The sequence below is a fragment of the Siphateles boraxobius genome, unplaced genomic scaffold, assembly GCF_051911475.1.
Source record: "Siphateles boraxobius isolate OS27281-9 unplaced genomic scaffold, OSU_SipBor_1 56, whole genome shotgun sequence".
In the NCBI taxonomy this organism is placed as follows: Eukaryota; Metazoa; Chordata; class Actinopteri; order Cypriniformes; family Leuciscidae; genus Siphateles; species Siphateles boraxobius.
The window spans coordinates 861,564-886,492 of NW_027509182.1; the positions used below are offsets into that span (position 1 = coordinate 861,564).

General features: G+C 42.6%; 1 protein-coding gene across 3 annotated transcripts in view; it reads right to left on the bottom strand.

Moving 5' to 3' along the window:
- Positions 1 to 15,893, bottom strand: part of tmc2a (transmembrane channel-like 2a) — a 64,647-nt gene extending 48,754 nt beyond the window's left edge. For 2 of the 3 annotated variants that reach the window (XM_077206335.1, XM_077206334.1), the window contains exons 1-4: positions 15,728 to 15,893; positions 15,533 to 15,571; positions 14,858 to 15,230; positions 13,321 to 13,470 (exon numbers count right to left, since the gene is read on the bottom strand). In XM_077206335.1, the coding sequence (XP_077062450.1) occupies positions 13,321 to 13,470; positions 14,858 to 15,230; positions 15,533 to 15,571; positions 15,728 to 15,767 (602 nt within the window). In that variant the 5' untranslated portion in view covers positions 15,768 to 15,893. Of the gene's footprint in view, positions 1 to 13,320; positions 13,471 to 14,857; positions 15,231 to 15,532; positions 15,572 to 15,727 lie in introns of those variants that run through there. The other variant, XM_077206336.1, reaches the window with a different exon arrangement.
- Positions 15,894 to 24,929: the final 9,036 nt, after the last annotated feature.

The window sequence follows — 24,929 nt, forward strand, 5'->3', positions numbered from 1 at the left end:
CCCCCGATATGGTGCTAATTTTAAAGTGACACTAAAAAGTATGCGGCTGCACTGGCATTCATAACGGTGCGCGTCCATGGCGACGAGCGAGCAGAACAGAGCGAACGTTTTTTCATTTCTACTTCCATAGAAATTCATTCGAGCGCACTGCGAGCGCCACCACTATAAATGTCCGTGCGGACGTCCTTATACTTTAGGCTACTTTCACTTTTATATTAGCGATTTAAAAGGCCTCGCTGGTGTCTAACGTCGATTAACCGGTGGGAAAAGATCCTCACAGCCACATACCTAATATATTTATATTTAATTACAATAGCCATATACCTGATAAAAAAGTTTTATGTACTGAGTTGATATCATTTTGGACACAAGAGGGCAGTATAGCCCTTTGTATTACTTGATGTATTTATTTTTTAACTGAATAGCACATTCTGGCTGTTTTTAAACTTGTACATTATTCTTACATTGAAAACAAGAATAAAATGGGTTTAGTTCTGATATTTGTGTAATTTTATCTAGAAATAAATGGTGTATAATTAATTTTTTAGAAGATATGAGGCTTTTAGTGTTTACTTTTTTGACATGACTTTAATCCCTCGCCATAGCAAAACAATTTGAGATATTCAATAGCCATTCACAATTTAGCTTCTTTAATGTATTTTCATCATGTTGACTTATATCTGACTTCCTGTTGGTTGGAGCTATTGAGTGTAAATTAGAAAGTTGTCTGGCTGGAGGAGAACAATACACATACCGATTTTTATTACTGTAGATAAAATTAATCCCCCCACTTTTGACAAAAGGTGGCGCTACTGAGCCCCTCACCACGCCCGTTTCTGAAACTTTGCACATGTCTACTGGCTAATAAATGTGATGTGTCTGTCGAGTTTCATGCAATTTCAAGTATGCTAAGAGTCTCAAAAGCATAAAAAAAGAATATTAAAGTTTGATGCGTTGCCACGACAACAGTATCTAAGATATCAAGAATCCATTCACAGGTCTACATCTGCCGTGTGTTTACATTATAGTAGTGAAGTTTGAAGCAAATCGGGTTAAAATAAGAGGGTGATTTCAAAGCATTTTGAAAGTGACACACTTCCTTCTGCCAGTTGGTGGCGCTATAACTTTGACTCACAAGAGTCACATCCATGTGATCGGCCTCTTACAACGAACACACTACTGAAGTTTCATCAAGATCAGTTAATGTATGAAGAAGTTATAACACACTTCCTGTTTCCATTATTCGCCATAATTTCGTTTCCTCGCCACGGCCAAACCGTTCGAGATATCAAAAATCCGCTGGCAATTTTTCATCCTCTAATTGCTTGACTTCATGCACACCGAGTTTGGTGGTGATTGGACGAATTTCCTAGGAGAAGTGTTTCGAATTCCATTGCATGCGTTTCCAAACAAACCATAATAGCCGACTTCCTGTTGGGCTGGGGTAAAAAGTAAAAGTACAAAGGATATATAAACCGATGAGATCTATATGTGTACCGAGTTTCATATTATTACATGCAAGCGTGTTTGATTTATGGACCAAGTTTTCGGACCCCGTTCCAGGGGGCGCTGTCGAGCCCCCCTGCCACGCCCGGGTACCACCTTCAGCCCGGCCCTGATGGCCGCGGGTTCTGACCTGTGTGCAAAGTTTCAAGAGTTTTCGTGCACGTTAAGAGCCCCAAAAGTGCCCGAATAGTCGTTAGAATAATAATAATAATAATAAATATAGCTGCGAGCAGCGATTACGGGCCCAAGCCGGTGGCACCGCAACCCCGGTGGCGGTACCGCCGGCTTTGGCCCTTCATCGCTGCTCGCAGCTATATTTATATATATATATATATATATATATATATATATATAAAAAGCCGGTGGCACCGCCACCCTGGTGCCTTTAGGGTTATTGTGCACGACGTGACACAAAATATCTGCTGGCTATCTGCCGAACGGCTCTGGTAGTTCCGCTTCAGCACTGATGATGTTGTAGAAATAGTGCGCTCTGGTTGGTCTGGATTATTCAGGATTTTTTATTTTATACAGAAATAAGTTATTTATAATTCAGATGAGAAAAAGTTAGTGTTGATTAAAATGAAGGAAAACAAATATATTGATCTGAAATATAGCACATTAATTTTAAATTTATTTAGGTTCAATTACCAAACATACAATCTTAATTTAATTTAAAGCAAACAATACATTTAAAAGATATGGGTTGTATGCACTTTTTTTTTAATAAAAAAAGATATATATCCAAAAAACAAGGCCTTAAAGGGTTAAACTCTAGTCACTGTAACAGACACAATCTCTCTCTCTCTCACACACACACACACACACACACACACACACACACACACACGTCAAGTCACTTCCATTTTAGATGCAATATTGAATAAGCAGAAAATTCGGATTTTCTGCTCTGAAAATATAAATAAGCATAAAAATTGAATAAGCACTTTTAATATTCTAAACAGAATAAGCACGAGTCGCTAATGAATAAGTACTAGTACTTAATGGAATAGATACTAGTATCTAAAAAATAAGTACTAGTAGCATGAAAATAGAGACTAGTAGGTTAAAATGATAAAATGTTAAAACGGCTTGCCATATTGGCTCAGAGAGAGAGAGAGAGAGAGAAAATGACCTTTTAGATACTAGTACCTATTAATAGATACTAGTATTTATTCAATAAATACTAGTACTAAGTCATTAGATACTAGTACCTATTAAATAGATACCAGTACTTATTCATTAGCTACTAATACGTATTCAAAAGAATATCTAAAGAATAAGCACTAGTATCTAAAGAATAGGCACTAGTACTAACGAATAAGCACTAGTCGCTAATGAATAAGTACTAGTACTTAATGGAATAGATACTAGTATCTAAAAAATAAGTACTAGAAGCATGAAAATAGAGACTAGTAGGTTAAAATGATTAAATGTTAAAACGGCTTGCCATATTGGCTCAGAGAGAGAGAGAGAGAGAAAATGACCATATTCAAACCAAAATATCTGATTTCCTCTTGGTCTGAGCTAATGACAGTTAATTAGAAAGTTGTCCGGCTTGATCTGAACAATATGCGTACCGAGTTTTATGATTTTAGATAAAACTATAAAACTAACCCCCCCACTTTTGTCAAAAGGTGGCGCTACTGAGTCCCTGCACCACGCCCGTTTCTGAAACTTTGCACATGTCTACAGGCTAATAAATGTGATCTGTCTGTCGAGTTTCATGCAATTTTAAGCAATTTCAGGCATGCTAAGAGTCTCAAAAGCATCCAAAAAGAATATTATTGTTTGATGCGTTGCCATGGCACCAGTATCTAAGATATCAATAATCCTTTCACAGGTCTACATCTGCCGTGTATTTACATTATACAGATGAAGTTTGAAGCAAATCGGGTTAAAATAAGAGGGGGATTTCAAAGCATTTTGAAAGTGACACACTTCCTGCTGCCAGTTGGTGGCGCTATAACTTTGACTCACAATAGTCACATCCATGTGATCGGCCTCTTACAACGAACACACTGCTGAAGTTTCATTAAGATCAGCTAATATATGCTGAAGTTATAACACACTTCCTGTTTCACGTTTCTCGCCATAAATTTGTTTCCTCGCCACGGCCAAACCGTTCGAGATATCAAAAATCCCCTGGCAATTTTTCATCCTCAATGTCTTGACTTCATGCTGACCGAGTTTCGTGGCATTTCTTTGAATTCTCTAGGAGAAGTACTTTAAATTCCATTGCATGCGTTTTACAAACAACCCTAAATAGCCGACTTCCTGTTGGGCTGGGGTAAAAAGTAAGAGCATGAAGTATATATGAACCGATGAGATCTATATGTGTACCGAGTTTCATATTATTACATGCAAGCGTGTTTGATTTATGGACCAAGTTTTCGGACCCCGTTCCAGGGGGCGCTGTCGAGCCCCCCTGCCACGCCCGGGTACCACCTTCAGCCCGGCCCTGATGGCCGCGGGTTCTGACCCGTGTGCAAAGTTTCAAGAGTTTTCGTGCACGTTAAGAGCCCCAAAAGTGCCCGTATAGTCGTTAGAATAATAATAATAATAATAAATATAGCTGCGAGCAGCGATTACGGGCCCAAGCCGGTGGCACCGCAACCCCGGTGCCTTTAGTTACCTAAAGGCACCGGGGTGGCGGTACCGCCGGCTTTGGCCCTTCATCGCTGCTCGCAGCTATATATATATATATATATAAAAAGCCGGTGGCACCGCCACCCTGGTGCCTTTAGGGTTATTGTGCACGACGTGACACAAAATATCTGCTGGCTATCTGCCGAACGGCTCTGGTAGTTCCGCTTCAGCATTGATGATGTTGTAGAAATAGTGCGCTCTGGTTGGTCTGGATTATTCGGAATTTTTTATTTTATACAGAAATAAGTTATTTATAATTCAGATGAGAATAAAGTTAGTGTTGATTAAAATGAAGGAAAACAAATATATTGATCTGAAATATAGCACATTAATTTTAAATTTATTTAGGTTCAATTACCAAACACACAATCTTAATTTAATTTAAAGCAAACAATACATTTAAAAGATATGGGTTGTATGCACTTTTTTTTTATAAAAAAAGATATATATCCAAAAAACATGGCCTTAAAGGGTTAAACTCTTGTCACTGTAACAGACACAATCTCTCTCTCTCTCTCTCACACACACACACACACACACACACACACACACACACACACACACACACACACACACACACACACACACACACACACACACGTCAAGTCACTTCCATTTTAGATGCAATATTGAATAAGCAGAAAATTCGGATTTTCTGCTCTGAAAATATAAATAAGCATAAAAATTGAATAAGCACTTTTAATATTCTAAACAGAATAAGCACTAGTCGCTAATGAATAAGTACTAGTACTTAATGGAATAGATACTAGTATCTAAAAAATAAGTACTAGTAGCATGAAAATAGAGACTAGTAGGTTAAAATGATAAAATGTTAAAACGGCTTGCCATATTGGCTCAGAGAGAGAGAGAGAGAGAGAGAATGACCTTTTAGATACTAGTACCTATTAATAGATACTAGTATTTAGGCTCTAGATCCACTCCGAAAGTCACTTCGTGATCATTTAACCGCTTCATTTGAGAAAAACTATCATTATGACATAAACAAACAAACTCAAAAGGTCTTCACGGCAACCCGTCAAAATAAAAGTTCGGTTTAACTTGACAGAAATATATTACCGTTGTACAGTAGAATTTAGATATGTCCCAATGTAATAATACTAACACTAATCCAAATAAATTATCATCAAAACTGAATTTAAGGAATAATCCATGTTTTAATTTTAAAGTCCCCGTGAACCGGAAGTTGCAAACGACTTTTCTCCAGTGTTGTGACGTATTTCCGAGAGAAACGGAATACTAAATGAGGCAAAATGGTGGGCGTGGCTTTTTCCCCAACTAGCACCTGATTGGATCTAGAAAAGTAGGTGTTTTCATTCAGCCTGTCTACTGTCAGTTGGAGGGGCGTGATTACGGATGTTAAGAAGACGCCCAAACCGTGAAACCTACGTCATCAGGCAAGGTCCTCCAACGCAGAGGGGAGGGGAAATTTCAGATTTTGATTAAAGATTACGAAGCCAAACAATTTTTTTGTGTGGATTGACTTGCATGGATGAATTGTTCACCACAAAACGATCAATTTAAGCAAACAAAGTAAGTATGGTCAATTTTGAATTCATGGGGACTTTAACAGTAAAGCTCATTGTGCAGCACGTTATTTGACAAAAAGTTTATTTAATTTCATATGATTAAAATTGATGATAAATGATCAAATTTGTGTTTTATGTCTTCATTTTATTACCAGAAAAAACACAACACAGAATTAGTGTGACATTTTTTTTCATATTTTTTTTTAAATGTTGTATACGTTTAATGATTCATAATACACTATTTCAATTAATTAGACATGCTTTTTGATTGCTAAAAAAATTACACCACGTATTCGCAATACACCCGCTCCGCAACACTAGCAGTTCCCCCAATCCCCCCCCCCCCCTGAAAAAAAATCCTAGGGGAAACACTGGGCATTCATAACGGTGCGCGTCCATGGCGACGAGCGAGCAGAGCTGAGCGAACGTTTAGTTAATTTATTCATTCGAGCGCTCTGCAAGAGCCACCATTATCAATGTGGACGTCCGTATTTAAAAGCTCTCGATCCTCAGTCACCTACCAAATATGTATATAATTTTGAACACAAGAGGGCAGTATGGCCCTATGTATGAGTTGGTGTTTAAACTAAACTATCACTCAAAGAGCCCCCCCCCTCCCCTCCTCCCCTCCCCCCCTCCCCACACAGACACACACACACACACACACAAACAGAATGGCAGGGGGACAAGAAATCCATTCAAACTACAATATCTGACTTTCTGTTGCTCTGAGCTAATGACTTTAAATTAGAAAGTCGATTGGCTTGATGAGAACAATATGCGTGGCAAGTTTTGTAACTGTAGGTAAAACGAGCAAAGTTATAACACACTTTATGTGTCCTTTTTTAGTCATAAAATTAATTTCCTCGCCACGGCCAAACCGTTCGAGATATCAAAAATCCCTCCGGAATTTAGCATCATCAATGTCTTGACGTCATGCTGACCGAGTTTGCTTGAAATCCGATTAATTCCCAAGGAGAATTAAATAGAATTTCAGGGGTATGCGTTTCCAAACAAACCATGATAGCCGGCTTCCTGTTGGGATGTCGTAAAACTTAGAGCACGAAAGTTGTTCAACCCAATGAGATCTATAAGTGTACCGAGTTTCATATTATTACATGCAAGTGTCTTTGATTTATGGACAAGTGTTCGAATCCCAGTCCAGGGGGCGCTGTCGGTCCGCCCTGCCACGCCCGGGTACCAGCTTCAGTCCGGCCCTGATGGCCACGGGTTCTGACCCGTGTGCAAAGTTTCAAGAGTTTTAGAGGATGTTAAGGGCCCCAAAAGCCCCCAAAACCTTGATCAACAATAATTAAAAGCTTTGTCACTCAAACAGACACATCCCCCTCCCCCCACAGACACAGAGGTATGCAGAGAGAGGGAGAGAGGGACAGAGATTACTCCAAAACATCCCATTCAAACCAAAATATCTGACTTCCTGTTGTTCGGAACCAAAATCTGTAAATTAGAAAGTTGTCCGGCTTGATCTGAACAATATGCCTACCGAGTTTTAAGATTGCAGGTAAAACTATGAAACTAACCCTCTCACTTTTGTCAAAAGGTGGCGCTACTGAGTCCCTGCACCACGCCCGTTCCTGAAACTTTGCACATGTCTACTGGCTAATATATGTGACATGTCTGTCGAGTTTCATGCAATTTCAAGCATGCTAAGAGTCTCAAAAGCATCAAAAAAGAATTTTAAAGTTTGATGTGTTGCCACGGCAACAGTATCAAAGATATCAAGAATCCATTCACAGGTCTACATATGGCGTATGTTTACATTATACAGATGAAGTTTGAAGCAAATTGGGTTAAAATAAGAGGGTGATTTCGAAGCATTTTGAAAGTGACACACTTCCTGCTGCCAGTTGGTGGCGCTATAACTTTGACTCACAAAAGTCACATCCATGTGATCGGCCTCTTACAACGAACACACTGCTGAAGTTTCATCAAGATCAGTTAATGTATGCAGAAGTTATAACACACTTCCTGTTTCACGTTTCTCGCCATAATTTCGTTTCCTCGCCACGGCCACACCGTTCGAGATATCAAAAATCCCCTCGAAATTTTTCATCCTCAATGTCTTGACTTCATGCTGACCGAGTTTCGTGGCATTTCTTTGAATTCTCTAGGAGAAGTACTTTAAATTCCATTGCATGCGTTTTACAAACAACCCTAAATAGCCGACTTCCTGTTGGGCTGGGGTAAAAAGTAAGAGCATGAAGTATATATGAACCGATGAGATCTATATGTGTACCGAGTTTCATATTCTTACATACAAGCGTGTTTGATTTATGGACCAAGTTTTCGGACCCCGTTCCAGGGGGCGCTGTCGAGCCCCCCTGCCACGCCCGGGTACCATCTTCACCCCGACCCTGATGGCCGCGGGTTCTGACCCGTGTGCAAAGTTTCAAGAGTTTTCGTGCACGTTAAGAGCCCCAAAAGTGCCCGAATAGTCGTAAGAAAAATAAAAGAGGAGAAAAAAAAAATAATAATAATCCTAAGGAAAACAATAGGGCCTTCGCCTTTTCAAGGCTTGGGCCCTAATAATAATAATCCTTAGGAAAACAATAGGGCCTTCGCCTTTTCAAGGCTTGGGCCCTAATAATAATAATCCTTAGGAAAACAATAGGGCCTTCGCCTTTTCAAGGCTTGGGCCCTAATAATAATCCTTAGGAAAACAATAGGGCCTTCGCCTTTTCAAGGCTTGGGCCCTAATAATCCTTAGGAAAACAATAGGGCCTTCGCATTTTCAAGGCTTGGGCCCTAATAATAATAATAATAATCCTTAGGAAAACAATAGGGCCTTCGCCTTTTCAAGGCTTGGGCCCTAATAATAATAATAATAATAATAATCCTTAGGAAAACAATAGGGCCTTCGCCTTTTCAAGGCTTGGGCCCTAATAATAATAATAATAATCCTTAGGAAAACAATAGGGCCTTCGCCTTTTCAAGGCTTGGGCCCTAATAATAATAATAATAATAATAATAATAATAATAATAATAATAATAATAATAATAATAATAATAATCCTTAGGAAAACAATAGGGCCTTCGCCTTTTCAAGGCTTGGGCCCTAATAATAATAATCCTTAGGAAAACAATAGGGCCTTCGCCTTTTCAAGGCTTGGGCCCTAATAATAATAATAATAATAATCCTTAGGAAAACAATAGGGCCTTCGCCTTTTCAAGGCTTGGGCCCTAATAATAATAATCCTTAGGAAAACAATAGGGCCTTCGCCTTTTCAAGGCTTGGGCCCTAATAATCCTTAGGAAAACAATAGGGCCTTCGCCTTTTCAAGGCTTGGGCCCTAATAATAATAATAATCCTTAGGAAAACAATAGGGCCTTCGCCTTTTCAAGGCTTGGGCCCTAATAATAATAATCCTTAGGAAAACAATAGGGCCTTCGCCTTTTCAAGGCTTGGGCCCTAATAATAATAATCCTTAGGAAAACAATAGGGCCTTCGCCTTTTCAAGGCTTGGGCCCTAATAAGAATAATCCTTAGGAAAACAATAGGGCCTTCGCCTTTTCAAGGCTTGGGCCCTAATAATAAATAATCCTAAGGAAAACAATAGGGCCTTCGCCTTTTTAAGGCTTGGGCCCTAATAATAAATAATCCTAAGGAAAACAATAGGGCCTTCGCCTTTTCAAGGCTTGGGCCCTAATAATAATAAATAATCCTAAGGAAAACAATAGGGCCTTCGCCTTTTCAAGGCTTGAGCCCTAATAATAATAAATAATCCTAAGGAAAACAATAGGTCCTTCGCCTTTTCAAGGCTTGGGCCCTAATAATCCTAAGGAAAACAATAGGGCCTTCGCCTTTTCAAGGCTCCGGCCCTAATAATAAATAATCCTAAGGAAAACAATAGGGCCTTCGCCTTTTCAAGGCTTGGGCCCTAATAAATAATCCTAAGGAAAACAATAGGGCCTTCGCCTTTTCAAGGCTTGGCCCTAATAAATAATCCTTAGGAAAACAATAGGGCCTTCGCCTTTTCAAGGCTTGGGCCCTAATAATAATAATAAATAATCCTAAGGAAAACAATAGGGCCTTCGCCTTTTCAAGGCTTGGGCCCTAAAAAGCAGAAATGTGAGTTTTAACAGGAGATGTGAGTTAACCATAATGCCTTTCTGTTGATTGAGCTTAAAGGGTTAGTTCACCAAAAACAATTGAAATTCTGTCATCATTTACTCACTCCCATGTTGTTCCAAACCTGTATGAGATATTATTTTAATAAACATTTTTCTACAACAGCTTTGACTTTGACTTTGTGTTTGTTTTTTTAAATGTTTATTTTAATGCATTTACATCAATATAATAGAGAACAGTTTACTGTTCAAATGATTCTTTTCAGCTTTTTAAATGTTAAACTATTACAGCATCTTCTTGAATTTTGGGGGTATTTACAGGATTCTATTGGCAACTTTATTGCCAGGTAAATACTGTACTTTAGTGAAATTACAAAACATTGCTGTAAATTATATTTACAGCATTTTATTGGCAACTTTATTGCCAGGAAAATACTGTACTTTAGTGAAATTACAAAATATTGCTGTAAAATAAAATACAAGTTTAATTTAATGTTACTGTAAAAAAAGCTACAAATTACAGCATTTCATATGCAACAATTAACTGTAAATTGCTTTACAGAATTATACTGTAATCAATTTTACAGCAATTACCAACATTTTTACAGGACTTTATTGGCAAATTTCTTACAGTGTAGAACTAATACTGCACAGGAAACAAAGGAACATTAACAAAAACATATTGAAACATAACATAACTTTGACACTTAACTGGATCACTGTATTAATCAATCAGCTTCAAGGACTAGAACTATCTATTTTTAAAGCTATACATTTAAGCTAAAATACAAAATAGAGACTAGGGGTGGAACGGTACATGTATTCGTATTGAACCGAATCGGTACGGGCGTCACGGTTCGGTGCACGAATTTACACGTAGAATACACGGTATAAAAATAAATAAAACTCTAAATAGCGATAAAATTCGTTCAATTCGCGTTTGGTCTGAACGCAGCATAATGATCAAACTGCGATGTCAATATTGCAATGCTGAAGTGTGTGTGTACGCGCGCGAGAGAGGGAGAGGCGCGGGCGCGATCGAACTGTGTGTGTGAGAGAGAGAGAGAGGCGCGGGCGCGATCGAACTGTGTGTGTGTGTGTGTGTGTGTGTGTGAGAGAGAGAGAGAGGGGGGGGGGGGGCGTGGGAGCGATCCAACAGTGAAAACAAAAACATACTCCGTAAACATATAATTCAAACTGCAAAGTGTTTACATATAGTTGTGTACACTCGCAATAAAACACAACATTGTGCTTTTTTCAAACTGTAACCTACAACTGTCACCGAACCAAAATCGCACGCACGCACACAAACACACACACACACACACACAGTTTTACTTTCTACATTGATTAAAAAAAGAAAATCAAATGTGGTTTTTAATTGTAGCCTAGTATTGTTTTATACGGAAATCAATTATTTATAATTCAGATGAGAATAAAGTTAGAGTTAATTAAAATTAAGAAAAACAAACATATTGATCTGAAATATGGCAAATTAATTTTAAAATCATTCAAACATACCAAACATGTCGCAAGGTCTTTGTCTTTTTATTAATTTAATTAATAAACTAATTCATTTCTATAAAACTATTGTCAGTGCACTACAAATAAACTGGCTCTATGCCTTTATTAATAAAACTTCTTTAAAAAATACAAGGCTTAAGACATTTATAAAAATGCCTTCTGCATTTTTGTTTTTGTTTTCACTCTATTGTACCGAAATCGTACCGAACCGTGATGTCTGAACCGAGGTATGAACCGAACCGTGACTTCTTTGTACTGTTCCACCCCTAATAGAGACATATATGATGTGGATGTCAAGGCCTAATAAAGTAACAAACCCACTTAAAGCTGCTGTAGGTAACTATTATTAACTAAATATTTTTTACATATTTGTTAAAACTGTCATTGACAGTAGAATATGAGACAGATAATCTGTGAAAAATTCAAGCTCCTCTGGCTCCTTCCAGTGGTCCCATTGCCATTTGCAGAAATACACCGCTCCTGGTCAGAAACAACCAATCAGAGCTAGGTGGAATGTCTTAGCAGTGCATATCACGCTCGTGTACACGCTGATCACACCCCTCTCTTGCACAGTGTGTACCGTCGTTCAAACTCAAGATTGCCGGTGTGCTGCAGCTGTGCTAATGGCGGAGAAACAACCTAAACTGCCAATTTCTCGAGTGGCACCTTCTCATAAAACAAAGAGGTAAAAGGAAAAAGACCGATGACGATAAACAAGCGAAAAAGAAAGAATTAGACAGAGCCCATTGACTAGGTGTCAAAACTCTAGCCGCATAACAGATAAAATGTCACGCACTGTGCTAAGCAACAATTGAAACCTACTAATTCACTGGCTTGTCATGTTGCTGAAATAATGTACTAGCAAACCTTATCTAGCATTACATATCGCTAGAATAATTACTTACATACTGTAATGTTAGTTACCGGTATATTAACGTTATCTTACTAGCTATTTATAACTTATAGAAAGAGTGTAACGTTATAAAGTTACATGTATTGCAAAATACATAATGATTTGAGGATCAAGTTTGTAGTCAAAGTATGGGCAGGCCATAGTCAATGTAAAGCATATTGTTGGTGGGACCTGTAAGTTGTGCTTGTTCAAATGTTCAGGCTAAGTCAACGTTTTCTCAAAACTCCCTACTGCAACTTTAATCTACTAAACTTAAAGGAATACTCCATCCCAAATCGAAAATTCCATCATAATTTACCTTCATGTTATTTTAAGAATGTGTGACTCATTTCTTTCTTCTGGGGAACATAAAAGAAGATATTCTGAGAATGCTTTATATTTTAAAACCCCTAGGGTTAGTAAATGCTGACAGAATGTTCATTCTTTGGAGTTTTAAAGTTTGTTTATTTATTTATATATTATATTTTTCATTTCAGGGGGTGTCCCTTTAAGTGACACCAGTAACTATATCTTTAAGTGGAAGAATTAACTTAACAAAACCCCCTCTGGTACTGTCTGGTCATTTTTGATTGTTTGGTTTTTTACTTCATTGGAAGGGTACGAAACTTGGTAAAGGTTTTTGCTCTTGCTATGTGAACACACAGACCCACACAAAAATCATGGACATTATTCAAAAAGGTCAAATGGTCCTGAAAAAAAAGTCACACAATCACTCCTCGGGATCAAAAATGACCGCATTGGAAATGAATGGGAGACAAATTAAAACGCTTGGTACTGCACCCAAACAAAATCTTACTGAATGCTCATTTCTTGGACCACAACTTGTTTGAATTTATGGATTTGATTTTCTCATAGTTTTAGAGTAAAACGTGGAAAATATCTTTTTCAGCTCCATGGTTAAAAAGGGGTGTAATAAATGGATCATAACTATTTCATAAATAAAACTTAGTTCCATAAAATCCCCTAAATAAGTGTTTCATAAAAACAATAAGGCCTTGCTGTATGGTGAATTTAGTCCAATCTTAATGGGGTGTCTTGAAGCTTATTGATTCATTGTAACATTTTTTTTGCATTACATTTAAGATTTCTCAGTACTTGAGGACTTTAAGTCGTCTTTTCATTCGCCAGGGCTTGTTCCTGATGTTTGCTATCAGTTTCTTCTTCTCCTCCACCTCCTCCATCAGTTTGGCCATTTCTCCCTCAGACATGGACTCCTCCTCTTCATCTGATTTGGAATCATCACCACTAAGAAATAAAACATGATGTGATCGAGCGCTTCATTCATAAAAATGAGTTATTTTGTCTTGTACAGTATAAACTTCAAATGTGTTGTTTAAGGCTGGAATACACAACATGAATTGTGTACAGATTTTTGCCCACATTTTCCGTTGTTGTGATTTATGAAAAAATTGTTTGTTGTGCTGAAAGTCTGCTAGTGTGTGATGCCTCAGTTGTTTAGTGTATAACCATTACAAAGTCAGCAAGTGTATGATGCCTAGTGTTTTTAAGAGTTGTGTAGTGTATTCCAGCCTTTAAAGGCTTAAAACAACAAAATAAAATTTTAAAAATCGATTTTATAGGGATAAGAATTATAAAGATAGTGTAGATTGGTCACCCTTAATTTTAATGTTTTTACTATAGTAATAACATTAAATTGTGCAAAATTACAAGCACTAAACCAACTAACCCTAACCCTAAACGTATACTAATAATGGTAACACTAATTTACAGTGTCCTTGTTACACATTGTACATGTAATTACACGCAACTAACAATAAACCAAACCCTTACCCTAATTATATAGTAAGTACATGTTGTTAATTAATATTACAGCATACTTAACTGTATAATTGGGCTTTGTACCAAACTGTACAAAAACTGTAACAAGGGCACCTTAAAATAAAGTGTAACTATTATCAAATCTTTTAGTACTTATTTGTGTAATTAGTAATTACTCTGTAACAAGGACAGAAACAAGGACAGAACAAGGACAGCACACACACACACACACACACAAACACACACAACACACACACACACACACACACACACACACACACACACACACACACACACACACACACACACACACACACACACACACACACACACACACACACACACACACACACACACACACACACACACACACACTTTGTAAATGTTCCTACACCCATAAGAATAACCATAATATCAGGCGTATATGGTTAGAAGTCGATAATGGAGATTAATGTCATTAGCTCTAACTAGTACAAGTGTGTGTCTAGAGTGTATGGGGAGACATAGTATTAAAAATGCAATGGCTTTAAATAGTTAAAATGATTCTGTCGCGGTTATAGGGTGAGGCTCGGATAGTTGACCATATGTTTTCTAACAACACTAACCACTTTTATAAATAATATGGAAATATGGCATGTAAATTACACCTTAAAAATATCAACATTTCAATGGAACTTGGATGGACTGTAAAAGAGAAAAAATTTAAGTTGGCCTATCTATTACTGGAATTTAAGAGTTTTATTCTTATATTTAGTGATCTCTTGGTGTAGGTGTCATGACTCGTGAGCAGTTAATGAAGTCAATTAATTATCATTTAATTGTCCAGTTATATCGCGTTACCACTTCAGCATACCTACTGTTCTTTTTCTTCTTTTCATCTTTGTCGCTGTCTTTGTCATTGTCCTTGTCTTTTCCTTTTCCCTTAGCATCTTTCTGTTTTTTGTTTCCACATCTCTTGCTTTTTCTGCCGGACTTCTCGTTTTCCCCGTCTCCCCCACTTTCTCTGACTTTCCCTCTTCTCCTGTTCCCAGCACATCTCCTCTGTGGAATATCATCATCGCTGTCTTCCTCATTTGCCTGTGCAGCTTTCTTTTTCTTGGCTGCTCGACGACCTTTGGGGGGTTCATCATCCTCATCTTCATCCTCACCATCCTCACTGGTGACTGCTTTGCCCCGTTTACCTGCTGCGTTTTTTTTAGCACCTTTGCCTTTTGCTTTTTTGTCCTCTGAGAAAAGGAGAATACAACTGTATTGTCATGAAAATGCATAAAAAACAATATATTATTGATGAGTAACAAAAGATAAACACAGATTGTTACATATTCTGAAAGAAAAATAGTGAGGTTTGCCCCTTCAAAACTTGCTGTCACTAGTAACTATATGTAGAAATTTCTAGTTGCTGAGTGTTTTCTAGGTTATAAGCAACAGAAATATTGATTATGTTAGCCTTATACACCAACACTCATTTAAAAAAAGAAAAAGAAAGGAGAAAATAAGGAAAACAATTCAGTGTAATATTTTTTCTTACCTTCAGCACTCTCCACTTCTCCATCAATATCTATCCCCACTACCAAAAAAAATAATAAAAAAAATAAGCGCGCCTAAGCGCAGAATGTCAACAGATAACAGGATTTGAAAAAAAACTTATTACTAAAAAAATAATCATTAGGGTTTAAAGTAACTATTAAATTATTAGACATTGGAAATAAAAAGTACAACTTACCATCTTCCAGTTTTCTTGCTGTATCACTTTTCTTTGGCATTTTACTGCCCTTTTAATCTCTATTAGCCTCTGAATTATTTCCCTTGCATCTGTGGTCTAACAAATTACAGCACAGGTGTGCAGCTGTTCTTGAGTAACTGACTCCCTATTGCCATAGCAACGCCACGTGACCTCACCTGTGCGATTGATATAGTATGTTAAATGAGCTGGAACAGTTGTCTGGTCGATTTGAGTTCAGATTAAATCTTTCAGAGAGAAAAAATATATTTAAGACAAAGGAATTAATACAAAGCACAAACAAAGCTCAATATTAAAATGATCCGAGAACTTACATGAAGTAAAACAAATCTAGCCTTTCAGAAGCATTTAAATTCTGTTAATGTTTAAAGGAACAAGCAAAAAGTATTTTGGATGACCCACAGGACAGTGCGCCACATCCATTTAAACTCTTTGATGCACTCTCACTCATTGGGACACATGACACCTAACGCTGCTGTCACAAGAAGAGCCTCCTTTAAGATTTAATGAAGGTTTAGGTTTTCCTTCAAAGACAATTAAACACATTTCACACTATGGTAAGTTTTGCAATTTTGTTTTAGAATGCACATTCTTTAAAATTGCTGTGTTTGAGAATCTGCAACAAGAATTATTATTATTATTAACTGTCAGCAGTTGTCACAGATTCAGCCGGCAAAGATTTTGATAGCAGAAGGTATCTTGACCTGTGTGTACTGCATGTAGCCATATGGTAAACACACTTAAATATACAGACACTCAAGCACACGATGAAACTCTAAGCAGACAAACATATATATGTGATCTCCTGTCTCGTCTGCACATATGACACCTGGTATATGCCACTGCATCTCAGTTTTCACGTGCAAGTCATTACATGTTCATTAGTGTGAAGCTGCAAAAAACATACAACGTGTGCACATGTGCGTAGCATATATTACTGCACATCTCTATCTATCTATCTATCTATCTATCTATCTATCTATCTATCTATCTATCTATCTATCTATTTTATGGTTAGGGAAAACCCCTATCTATCTATCTATCTATCTATCTATCTATCTATCTATCTATCTATCTATCTATCTATCTATCTATCTATCTATCTATCTATCTATCTATCTATCTATCTATCTATCTAGGTAAATGGTTAGGGGGAAACCCCTACCTGAGCAATAAAATCATTTGACAATCATATTCAAATCATGTATCAAATATGAATGTATGGTTTTGTCTGGTTTTGCCATCTGGATCAGAGTGAATGGCCAAAAATACACATATAAATCCTATACATAATTAACAGCTTATAACACAATAATTAATATTGATGAGCAAAGGCATTGCCTTGAGCAAATAAGTGGCTGCTGAAATAATATCAGTGATGCCGATTGCCGACTTACAACACACCAAGTTATAGGTTACATATGAGGTACACTGTAAAAAGTGAACATTTAGAGATGTTGCTTTAAGGAGGTATTACTACCTAATTCTACATATACATTCTAATTTTGTTGTTGTAACATACCTCAATCAGTTCTCTTACGAGATGTTCTCTCGTATTGCGTAAGTTTAGCTTACGCTACGGAAAGATTCATCTTCTCGAGATATTGAAGCGAAAAAATTATCCTTAATTTTGTATTCATTGTCAACGCAGTGCAGCCGCTAGCAGACCTAGAGCAGGCCATCTCGCGTGCTCATTGGCTGCCCTGCGGGCAACTGCTGCAGCCTACCAGTGTGCCCGGCGTGACGTCACGCCCAATGAAGGGCGCCCGCGCCTTCATAGCGTCACAGCCCGCCGGAATGGGCGTGGCTTAGCATATAAAAGTAGGGGCTGTAAGCTGACTTCCCTGATTTTTCATCTCTTCAGCGAGCTCTTCGCATCGCTGGATCTGAGAGAAGCCACCGCCGCCGTCGAACAGCGAACAGCCGGCTTAGGACAGCGCTGAGGAAGCCGGCCGTCTTCGCCACCTTCAGCCATCCGTGCGAGCTACGCTATCCGGCGACGTATCCTTTACCTTGCTAAAACCTATTCTAAAAGAGCAGCGAGTGTCTTTTTTAAGACGCCTCGCACTTCCTGCGGCTCGTGTAGAGCCCCGCTCAACGTCGGAGACCGCATCTTGATCTGCGCTCTCTGCCTGGGCCTGGAACACGCAGAGCTCGCCCTCGCGTCCGGGGGCTGCGAGCTCTGTGAAGCGCTTCCGCTGTCGACCCTGCGGGCTCGACTCGAAGCCTTCAACACCGCAGCAGTCACTCCGCCCTCCGTGGGACCGCTTAGGAAGAAGCGTCGTTCCCTGAGACAGCCGGAACCTGTGGCCACAGCGACGCGCGCGCCGGAGAACCTCCCTCGAGCCTCGCTTTCGCCTTCCCCGCCCCTTCTCACCGACGCGCAGCTGCCGCACACGAGCCTCACTGCCGTCGCATCTGAGGATGAGGCCGAGGGACACGCCACGCTCCATCCTGAGAATGCTGCTCCATCCTGGCATACGAGCACGCGGCTAGCTCTCTTTACGTTATAAGAGAGCTACCCCGCCCTCGTGTCCCCGTTCGCGCGTCATGCGTCCCCTCTTGAGCTCTCTGCGTGACCCGGACGGGCATCATCTGTGTTACATGTAGGTCCCGTGCCCACTACTTGTGCACGCGCCCTCGTAAAAACACTGTTCCCAGTTCTGCTCGACCAACGATAAGGCTACTGCAGCGGTGTATTTGGCAGCCAACGAGCCGGTAATGCAACCCGCTGGCCTGCACACATCCGCCGTTCTCGCGGCGACCCCGAGAAATCTCAAGTGAGTATAATGTCAGGTTAAGAATGTAAGTTACGTGCCCGCTCACAAGCCCTCACGCTTACTAACAGACACATCGCCTCCGAAGAGACGCGCGTGTCCCGCTGCGGCCGGACCGCCGTCAAAGTTTATTTCCCTGTCAGTCCCCTTCAAACAGGCTACTGCAGTGGTTCAATTAGCAGCCAACGAGCCGGTTTGTTTACCCTCTCGCCTGCACACAAACGCCGTTTTCACGGCGACCCAGAAAAATCTCAAAAAGCGTATAATGTCTGGTCCGGCTCATGCCGTCGATGTTGTAAGTGTAGTGAAAGTGCCCACACCCCAGTGTTCACCCCTACACATAAGCACTCCGAATCTCGCAGAGCACACTCTCATAAAGCGCAGAAAAGCCGCTCGAGTGTTGAATGTAAGAAATGTGTCCACAGGTCTGTGCCCACTATCTGCCCGCTCTGTTACACGATCAAGAAAGCAGGTTATGAATGTAAGTCTTGTGCCTGCCAGAGTGCGTTCACGCTTGCTAACACTAACCTCCCCCCGGGCTCCGCCTGCGCGTTTAAGTGTTATCACAAAACGCAGGGCATTAATGAAATGCTCCCCATCCATTATGATCGGGCGTCAAATACACTTGTAAGTCTCGTGTCCGCGCACACGCGCTCACGCTTACAAGAAGCTTTTCCGCCCGGAGCGCTGCTCGCGCGTCAAAAAGTGACAAAAGAATGTTCCCCATCCCTTATGATTGGGACATCTCACATAAATCAGCCGGTTTCGGCTTTCAGCGAGCAGCCATTGCCCAGAACCGAGAGCGCGCGCGCCACGCGGTTCAGTTTCACAAGCCCGCAAATGGCGGCGATCTTAACCCGGAGGCCATTCGCCCCCTAGCGGCTCACATATCTGCGTGGGAAACTATCACAGGGATTTCAGAATGGGTGCTGAGCACAATAAAGCAGGGCTATACACTTCAATTCATTCGCCGTCCCCCGCGCTTTCAAGCCCGGACCGCGACGATAGTGAATGCGGAAGTAGCACACCTACTTCACGCAGAAATAGCAAAGCTGCTGTGCAAAGGAGCGATAGAAAAGGTGCCGCCTTCTCTGAGCGAGTCAGGCTTTTACAGCCGATATTTTCTCATACCCTAGAAGGACGGAGCCTTCAGACCTATCCTAGATCTGAGACATTTGAACAAAGTTCTTGCGAAAAGACCGTTCAAAATGCGTGCGACCAGGAAAATCCTCGGGCACGTTTGCCCGAGGGACTGGGTTATTTCTCTAGATCTGAAGGATGCCTATTTTCAGATACAGATAATACCCCGTCACAGGCAATTGTTGAGATTCGCCTTCGACGGTCAGGTATATCAATACACCGTCCTGCCATTCGGCCTGTCCCTAGCACCCCGTACATTTACGAAGTGCATGGACGCGGCGCTCGCCCCCCTGAGAAGTCAGGGGCTGCGAATAATGAACTATCTGGACGATTGGCTGATATTGGCACAGTCAGAGACAGAACTGCTGTCTCACAGAACAATGCTTCTCAGTCACCTGGAAAGCTTGGGTCTCACGGTCAACTGGACCAAGAGCTCATTACTGCCCAGCCAGTCAATTTCCTTTTTAGGAATAGAACTGTACTCGGTGACCATGACGGCTCGTTTATCGACACAGCGCGCGCGCCGTGTTCGCCACCTAGCCGCATCTTTCCAGAAGGGCAGATGTCACCCTTTGAAAACATTTCAAAGGATGTTGGGCTGTATGGCATCAGCTGCGTTGGTGCTTCAGCTGGGCCTACTGCGCATGTGCCCGCTCCAACGCTTGTTGAACGCTTGCGCGTCCTGCCGAGCCTGGGTTTCTGGCGGCCAGAAAATCAGAGTGACTCAGACCTGCATAGCGGCTCTGCAGCCCTGGTTAGTAGCCGACTGGTACCAGCAGGGAGTAATGATGGGAACCATCTCTTATCAGAAAGTCATTTCGACAGACACGTCCAATTCGGGTTGGGGCGCGCTGTTCGAGGGCAGATCGGTCTTCAGCCAGTGGTCAGACCAAGAGAAGTGTTTTCACATAAACTGTCTGGAGATGATAGCGGTCGAGAACGCGCTGAAGCGCTTCCTCCCGTTCATACAGGACCAACATCTTCTTGTCCGCTTGGACAACATGTCTGCAGTATCCTATGTAAACCGTCAGGGCGGTGTCAGATCCAGAAATCTCTGCAATCTGACGGAACGCCTCCTTATTTGGTCTCAGATGCACCTGCGCTCGCTGAGGGCGGCGCATGTGCCTGGCCATTTGAACGACGGCCCAGACAAACTGCACCCCCAAACGGTCCAGAAGCTGTGGCGCCTATTCGGCAGAGCGGAAGTCGACCTATTTGCGTCAAAAGACAACGCTCAATGCCCGACGTTCTTCTCGAAGGACGAGGACGCGCTGGCCCAGGTTTGGCCCAGCCTCCCGCTATATGCTTTCCCTCCGGTCTCTCTGTTACCACAGGTGATCAAGAGAATCAGGGAAACGCGCCACTCGGTGCTCCTCATAGCCCCGCGTTGGGAGAATCAGATTGGTTCCCGGAACTAGCACGGCTGTCACATACAGCTCCGTGGCCGATTCCGGTGAGGGCAGATCTCCTCTCTCAGGCTAGCGGCACAATCTGGCATCCCCATCCAGAGCCCTGTTCTCTGCATGCATGGTTGATCAACGGGTACTCATTGCCCTGCCAGAAGGAGTGATGAACACGATCACGCAGTCTAGAGCTCCTTCCACGAGAAGGCTCTACGCGTCTAAATGGTCGGTGTTCTCCGGATGGTGCACCGTCAGAGGTCTGGAGCCACGGACATGCGGGGTGGCGCATCTGCTCACCTTCCTACAAGAGCTGTTGGATAAGAGGAGGTCCCCATCCACGCTCAAAGTATACGTGGCGGCCGTGGCAGCGTTCGCAGAATCGACGCACGGCCAGTCACTGGAAAGACATGAGTTGGTCATCCGCTTCCTAGAGGAGCTAGAAGGATGAACCCGCCGCGCCCCCCGTCGGTTCCTATGTGGGATCTTTCATTGGTCCTCGAGGCCCTGAAAGCCTTTCCATTTGAACCACTAGACTCCGTGGGGTTGAAATATCTATCACTGAAAACCATCTTTTTGACTGCACTGTCGTCAGTAAAACGTGTGGGGGACCTGCACGCGCTGTCTGTTAGCGCGTCATGTCTTGAGTTCGGGCCGAATGACTCTAAAGTCATCCTCAGACCTAGACATGGCTATGTTCCTAAAGTGATGGGCACTCCATTCAGAGCGCAAGTTATTTCGCTGTCAGCTCTGCCAGCATCTGACAGCGAAAGTGATGTGAATCTCCTCTGCCCTGTCAGGTGCTGAGATTTTACATTACGTGCTCCGCCTCCTTCAGGCGTTCAGAACAGCTTTTTGTTTCGTTTGGTGGGCGCACCAAGGGTCTCGCCTCCTCGAAACAGAGCCTGTCCAGATGGATAGTGGATGCTATAGCGGCTGCTTACGCGTCAAAAGGTCTGCAATGCCCTCTGGGCATCAGGGCTCATTCCACGAGAGGCGTGGGCCTCGTCGTGGGCATGGTCCAGTGGGATTTCTATCCATGACATATGTGTAGCGGCGGGCTGGAGCTCCCTGTCTACCTTTGTCAGGTTTTATAACCTAAAAGTTCCTGCCTTGCAGGCTAAACTGTTGTCAGTGTGAAGGAGAGGTGTATTCTTCCCAGATCTCCTGCTCAGATCATTCTCACGTGACTCAGCTCTCCTGGTTGAGCTGCACTAGTAGGGTATGTGCCATGTGCCTATACAGACCGGCACGCCGCTCTGTATTCCCTATGTGTGCTTATGTACAAGTGATGGCCCGCGTGGCTGGCCACCTTATTTTTCCACTTATGGGGTTCCCCTGAAAGTTCGGGGTCTCATGGTGGATGCTTGGCGCGCACGGCATTGACATAGTGTTCCCGTAGCGTAAGCTAAACTTACGCAATACGAGAGAACATCTCGTAAGAGAACGATACTCGGTTACTAACGTAACCTCGGTTCTCTCTAGAGAGGGAACGAGTATTGCGTAACCGGCCCTGCTCGCGCCACGAGCGACTTCGCTTCAGTCGACGAAAAACCAGAGAAATCAGCCTACAGCCCCTATGTTTATACGCTAAGCCACGCCCATTCTGGCGGGCTGTGACGCTATGAAGGCGCGGGCGCCCTTCATTGGGCGTGACGTCACGCCGGGCTCACTGGTAGGCTGCAGCAGTTGCCCGCAGGGCAGCCAATGAGCACGCGAGATGGCCTGCTCTAGGTCTGCTAGCTGCTGCACTGCGTTGACAATGAATACAAAATTAAGGATAATTTTTTGGCTTCAATATCTTGAGAAGATGAATCTTTCCGTAGCGTAAGCTAAACTTACACAAAACTCGTTCCCTCTCTAGAGCGAACCGAGGTTACGTTAGTAACCGAGTATCGTTTTATGTAACATAAAACAAGGGAATGCTGTTTTAACTTAATTGAGTTACTGTAACAATTGTCCACTGAAAGCAAGTTTGTAGAGAACCAAAGTACAGTTTATTTACAAAACATGATCAAACATAAAACAAAGGCATCACATGGCATGAACTCAAAACATAAACATGGACATGACGCTAACCACAGTGGCTTTAGGGTAATCATACTTGAAAAGGACATGTAGCAAACATGAGGGCTTAAATACACAAAAGACTAATGACAAGACAAGGGACACTTGTGAACAATGAACCAATGACAACATGACACATAAGACAAAGGAACACATGGCTCACACGACTAACACAGGGAATCACATGACAAGACATCAGTGTTGGGCATGTGTCACGGTGGGACCGGGAATAATTCCGTGGATTCAGGTGCAGAGAATAAGTATTTTAATAAGACAAAACATAAAATAAACAAACCAAATATAAATCCGAAAACAGACAAGGCAGGGCAGGAACAGGCACAGAATACAACACGCGTAACAAATACAACGAACGAGCATAGGACAGCAAACACAGGAAGACTAAATAGGGAGGCAAATAAATGAGGGTAACAAGACAGACAGGTGGAGCAATTAAACCAATAATCAGATAACAAGGGGGAGGGATCAAACAATGGCAAGAGCACATGGCTCAAAATAACAAAACACCCATGTGCATCACAAGACAGGACAGACATGTGACATAACCCCCTCCCTACGGAGCGGCTACCAGACGCTCCATCAGACCAGGGCGGGACAGGAGGAACAGGCCAGGGCGGGGACAGGAGAGACAGACTAGGGCGGGACGGGGGGGACAGACCAGGGCAAAACACAGTCCATCGGGCGGCCAGGGCGAAATACAGAGTCCATCGGGCGGCCAGGGCGAAACACAGAGTCCATCGGCCGGCCAGGGCGAAACACAGAGTCCATCGGGCGGCCAGGGCGGTGAAGACCCCTCGGGCGGCCAGGGCGGTGAAGACCCCTCGGGCGGCCAGGGCGGAGCAGACCCCTCGGGCGCCCAAGGCGGTGATGCCCTCTCAGGAACAGACACCGGCTCAGGAACAGACACCGGCTCAGGAACAGACACCGGCTCAGGAACAGACACCGGCTCAGGAACAGCCATAAGAACTGTAACATCCACAAGAACAGACACAAACACAGGAACAAACACTGGCTCTGGCACTGGAACAGACATTGGCTCCAGCTCTGGAACAGGCACTGGCTCTGCCTCCGGCTCTGGAACAGTCATTGGCTCTGCCTCCGGCTCTGGAACAGGCATTGGCTCTGCCTCCGGCTCTGGAACAGGCATTGGCTCTGCCACCGGCTCTGGAACAGGCATTGGCTCTAGCTCCGGCTCTGGAACAGGCATTGGCCCTGCCTCCGGCTCTGGAACAGGCATGGGCTCTGCCTCCAGCTCTGGAACAGGCACTGGCTCCGTCTCCGGCTCTGGAACAGGCACTGGCTCTGCCTCTCGAGCAGCAGCCACCGGCTCAGGAACTGCAAACACCGGCTCAGGAACAGTCACTAGAACAGAAATGGTCACAAGGACAGACACAAACACAGAAACAAACACTGGGTCTGGCGCTGGAACAGGCACTGGCTCTAGAACAGACATTGGCTCCAGCTCTGGAACAGGCCTTGGCTCTGCCTCCAGCTCTGGAAAAGGGCACTGGCTCTGCCTCCAGCTCTGGAACAGGTACTGGCTCTGCCTCCGGCTCTGGAACAGCAGACACTGGCTCCGGCTCTGGAACAGACACTGGCTCCGGCCCTGGAACAGACACTGGCTCCGGCCCTGGAACAGCAGACACCGACCTGTCCAGGATCCGAGCCAAACACTCCAGATAGTCCAGGTCCATGAAGGCAGACGGCACTGGCTCTGCCTCCGTCTCTGGAACGGGTACTGGCTCTGCCTCCGGCTCTGGAACGGGCACTGACTCTGCCTCC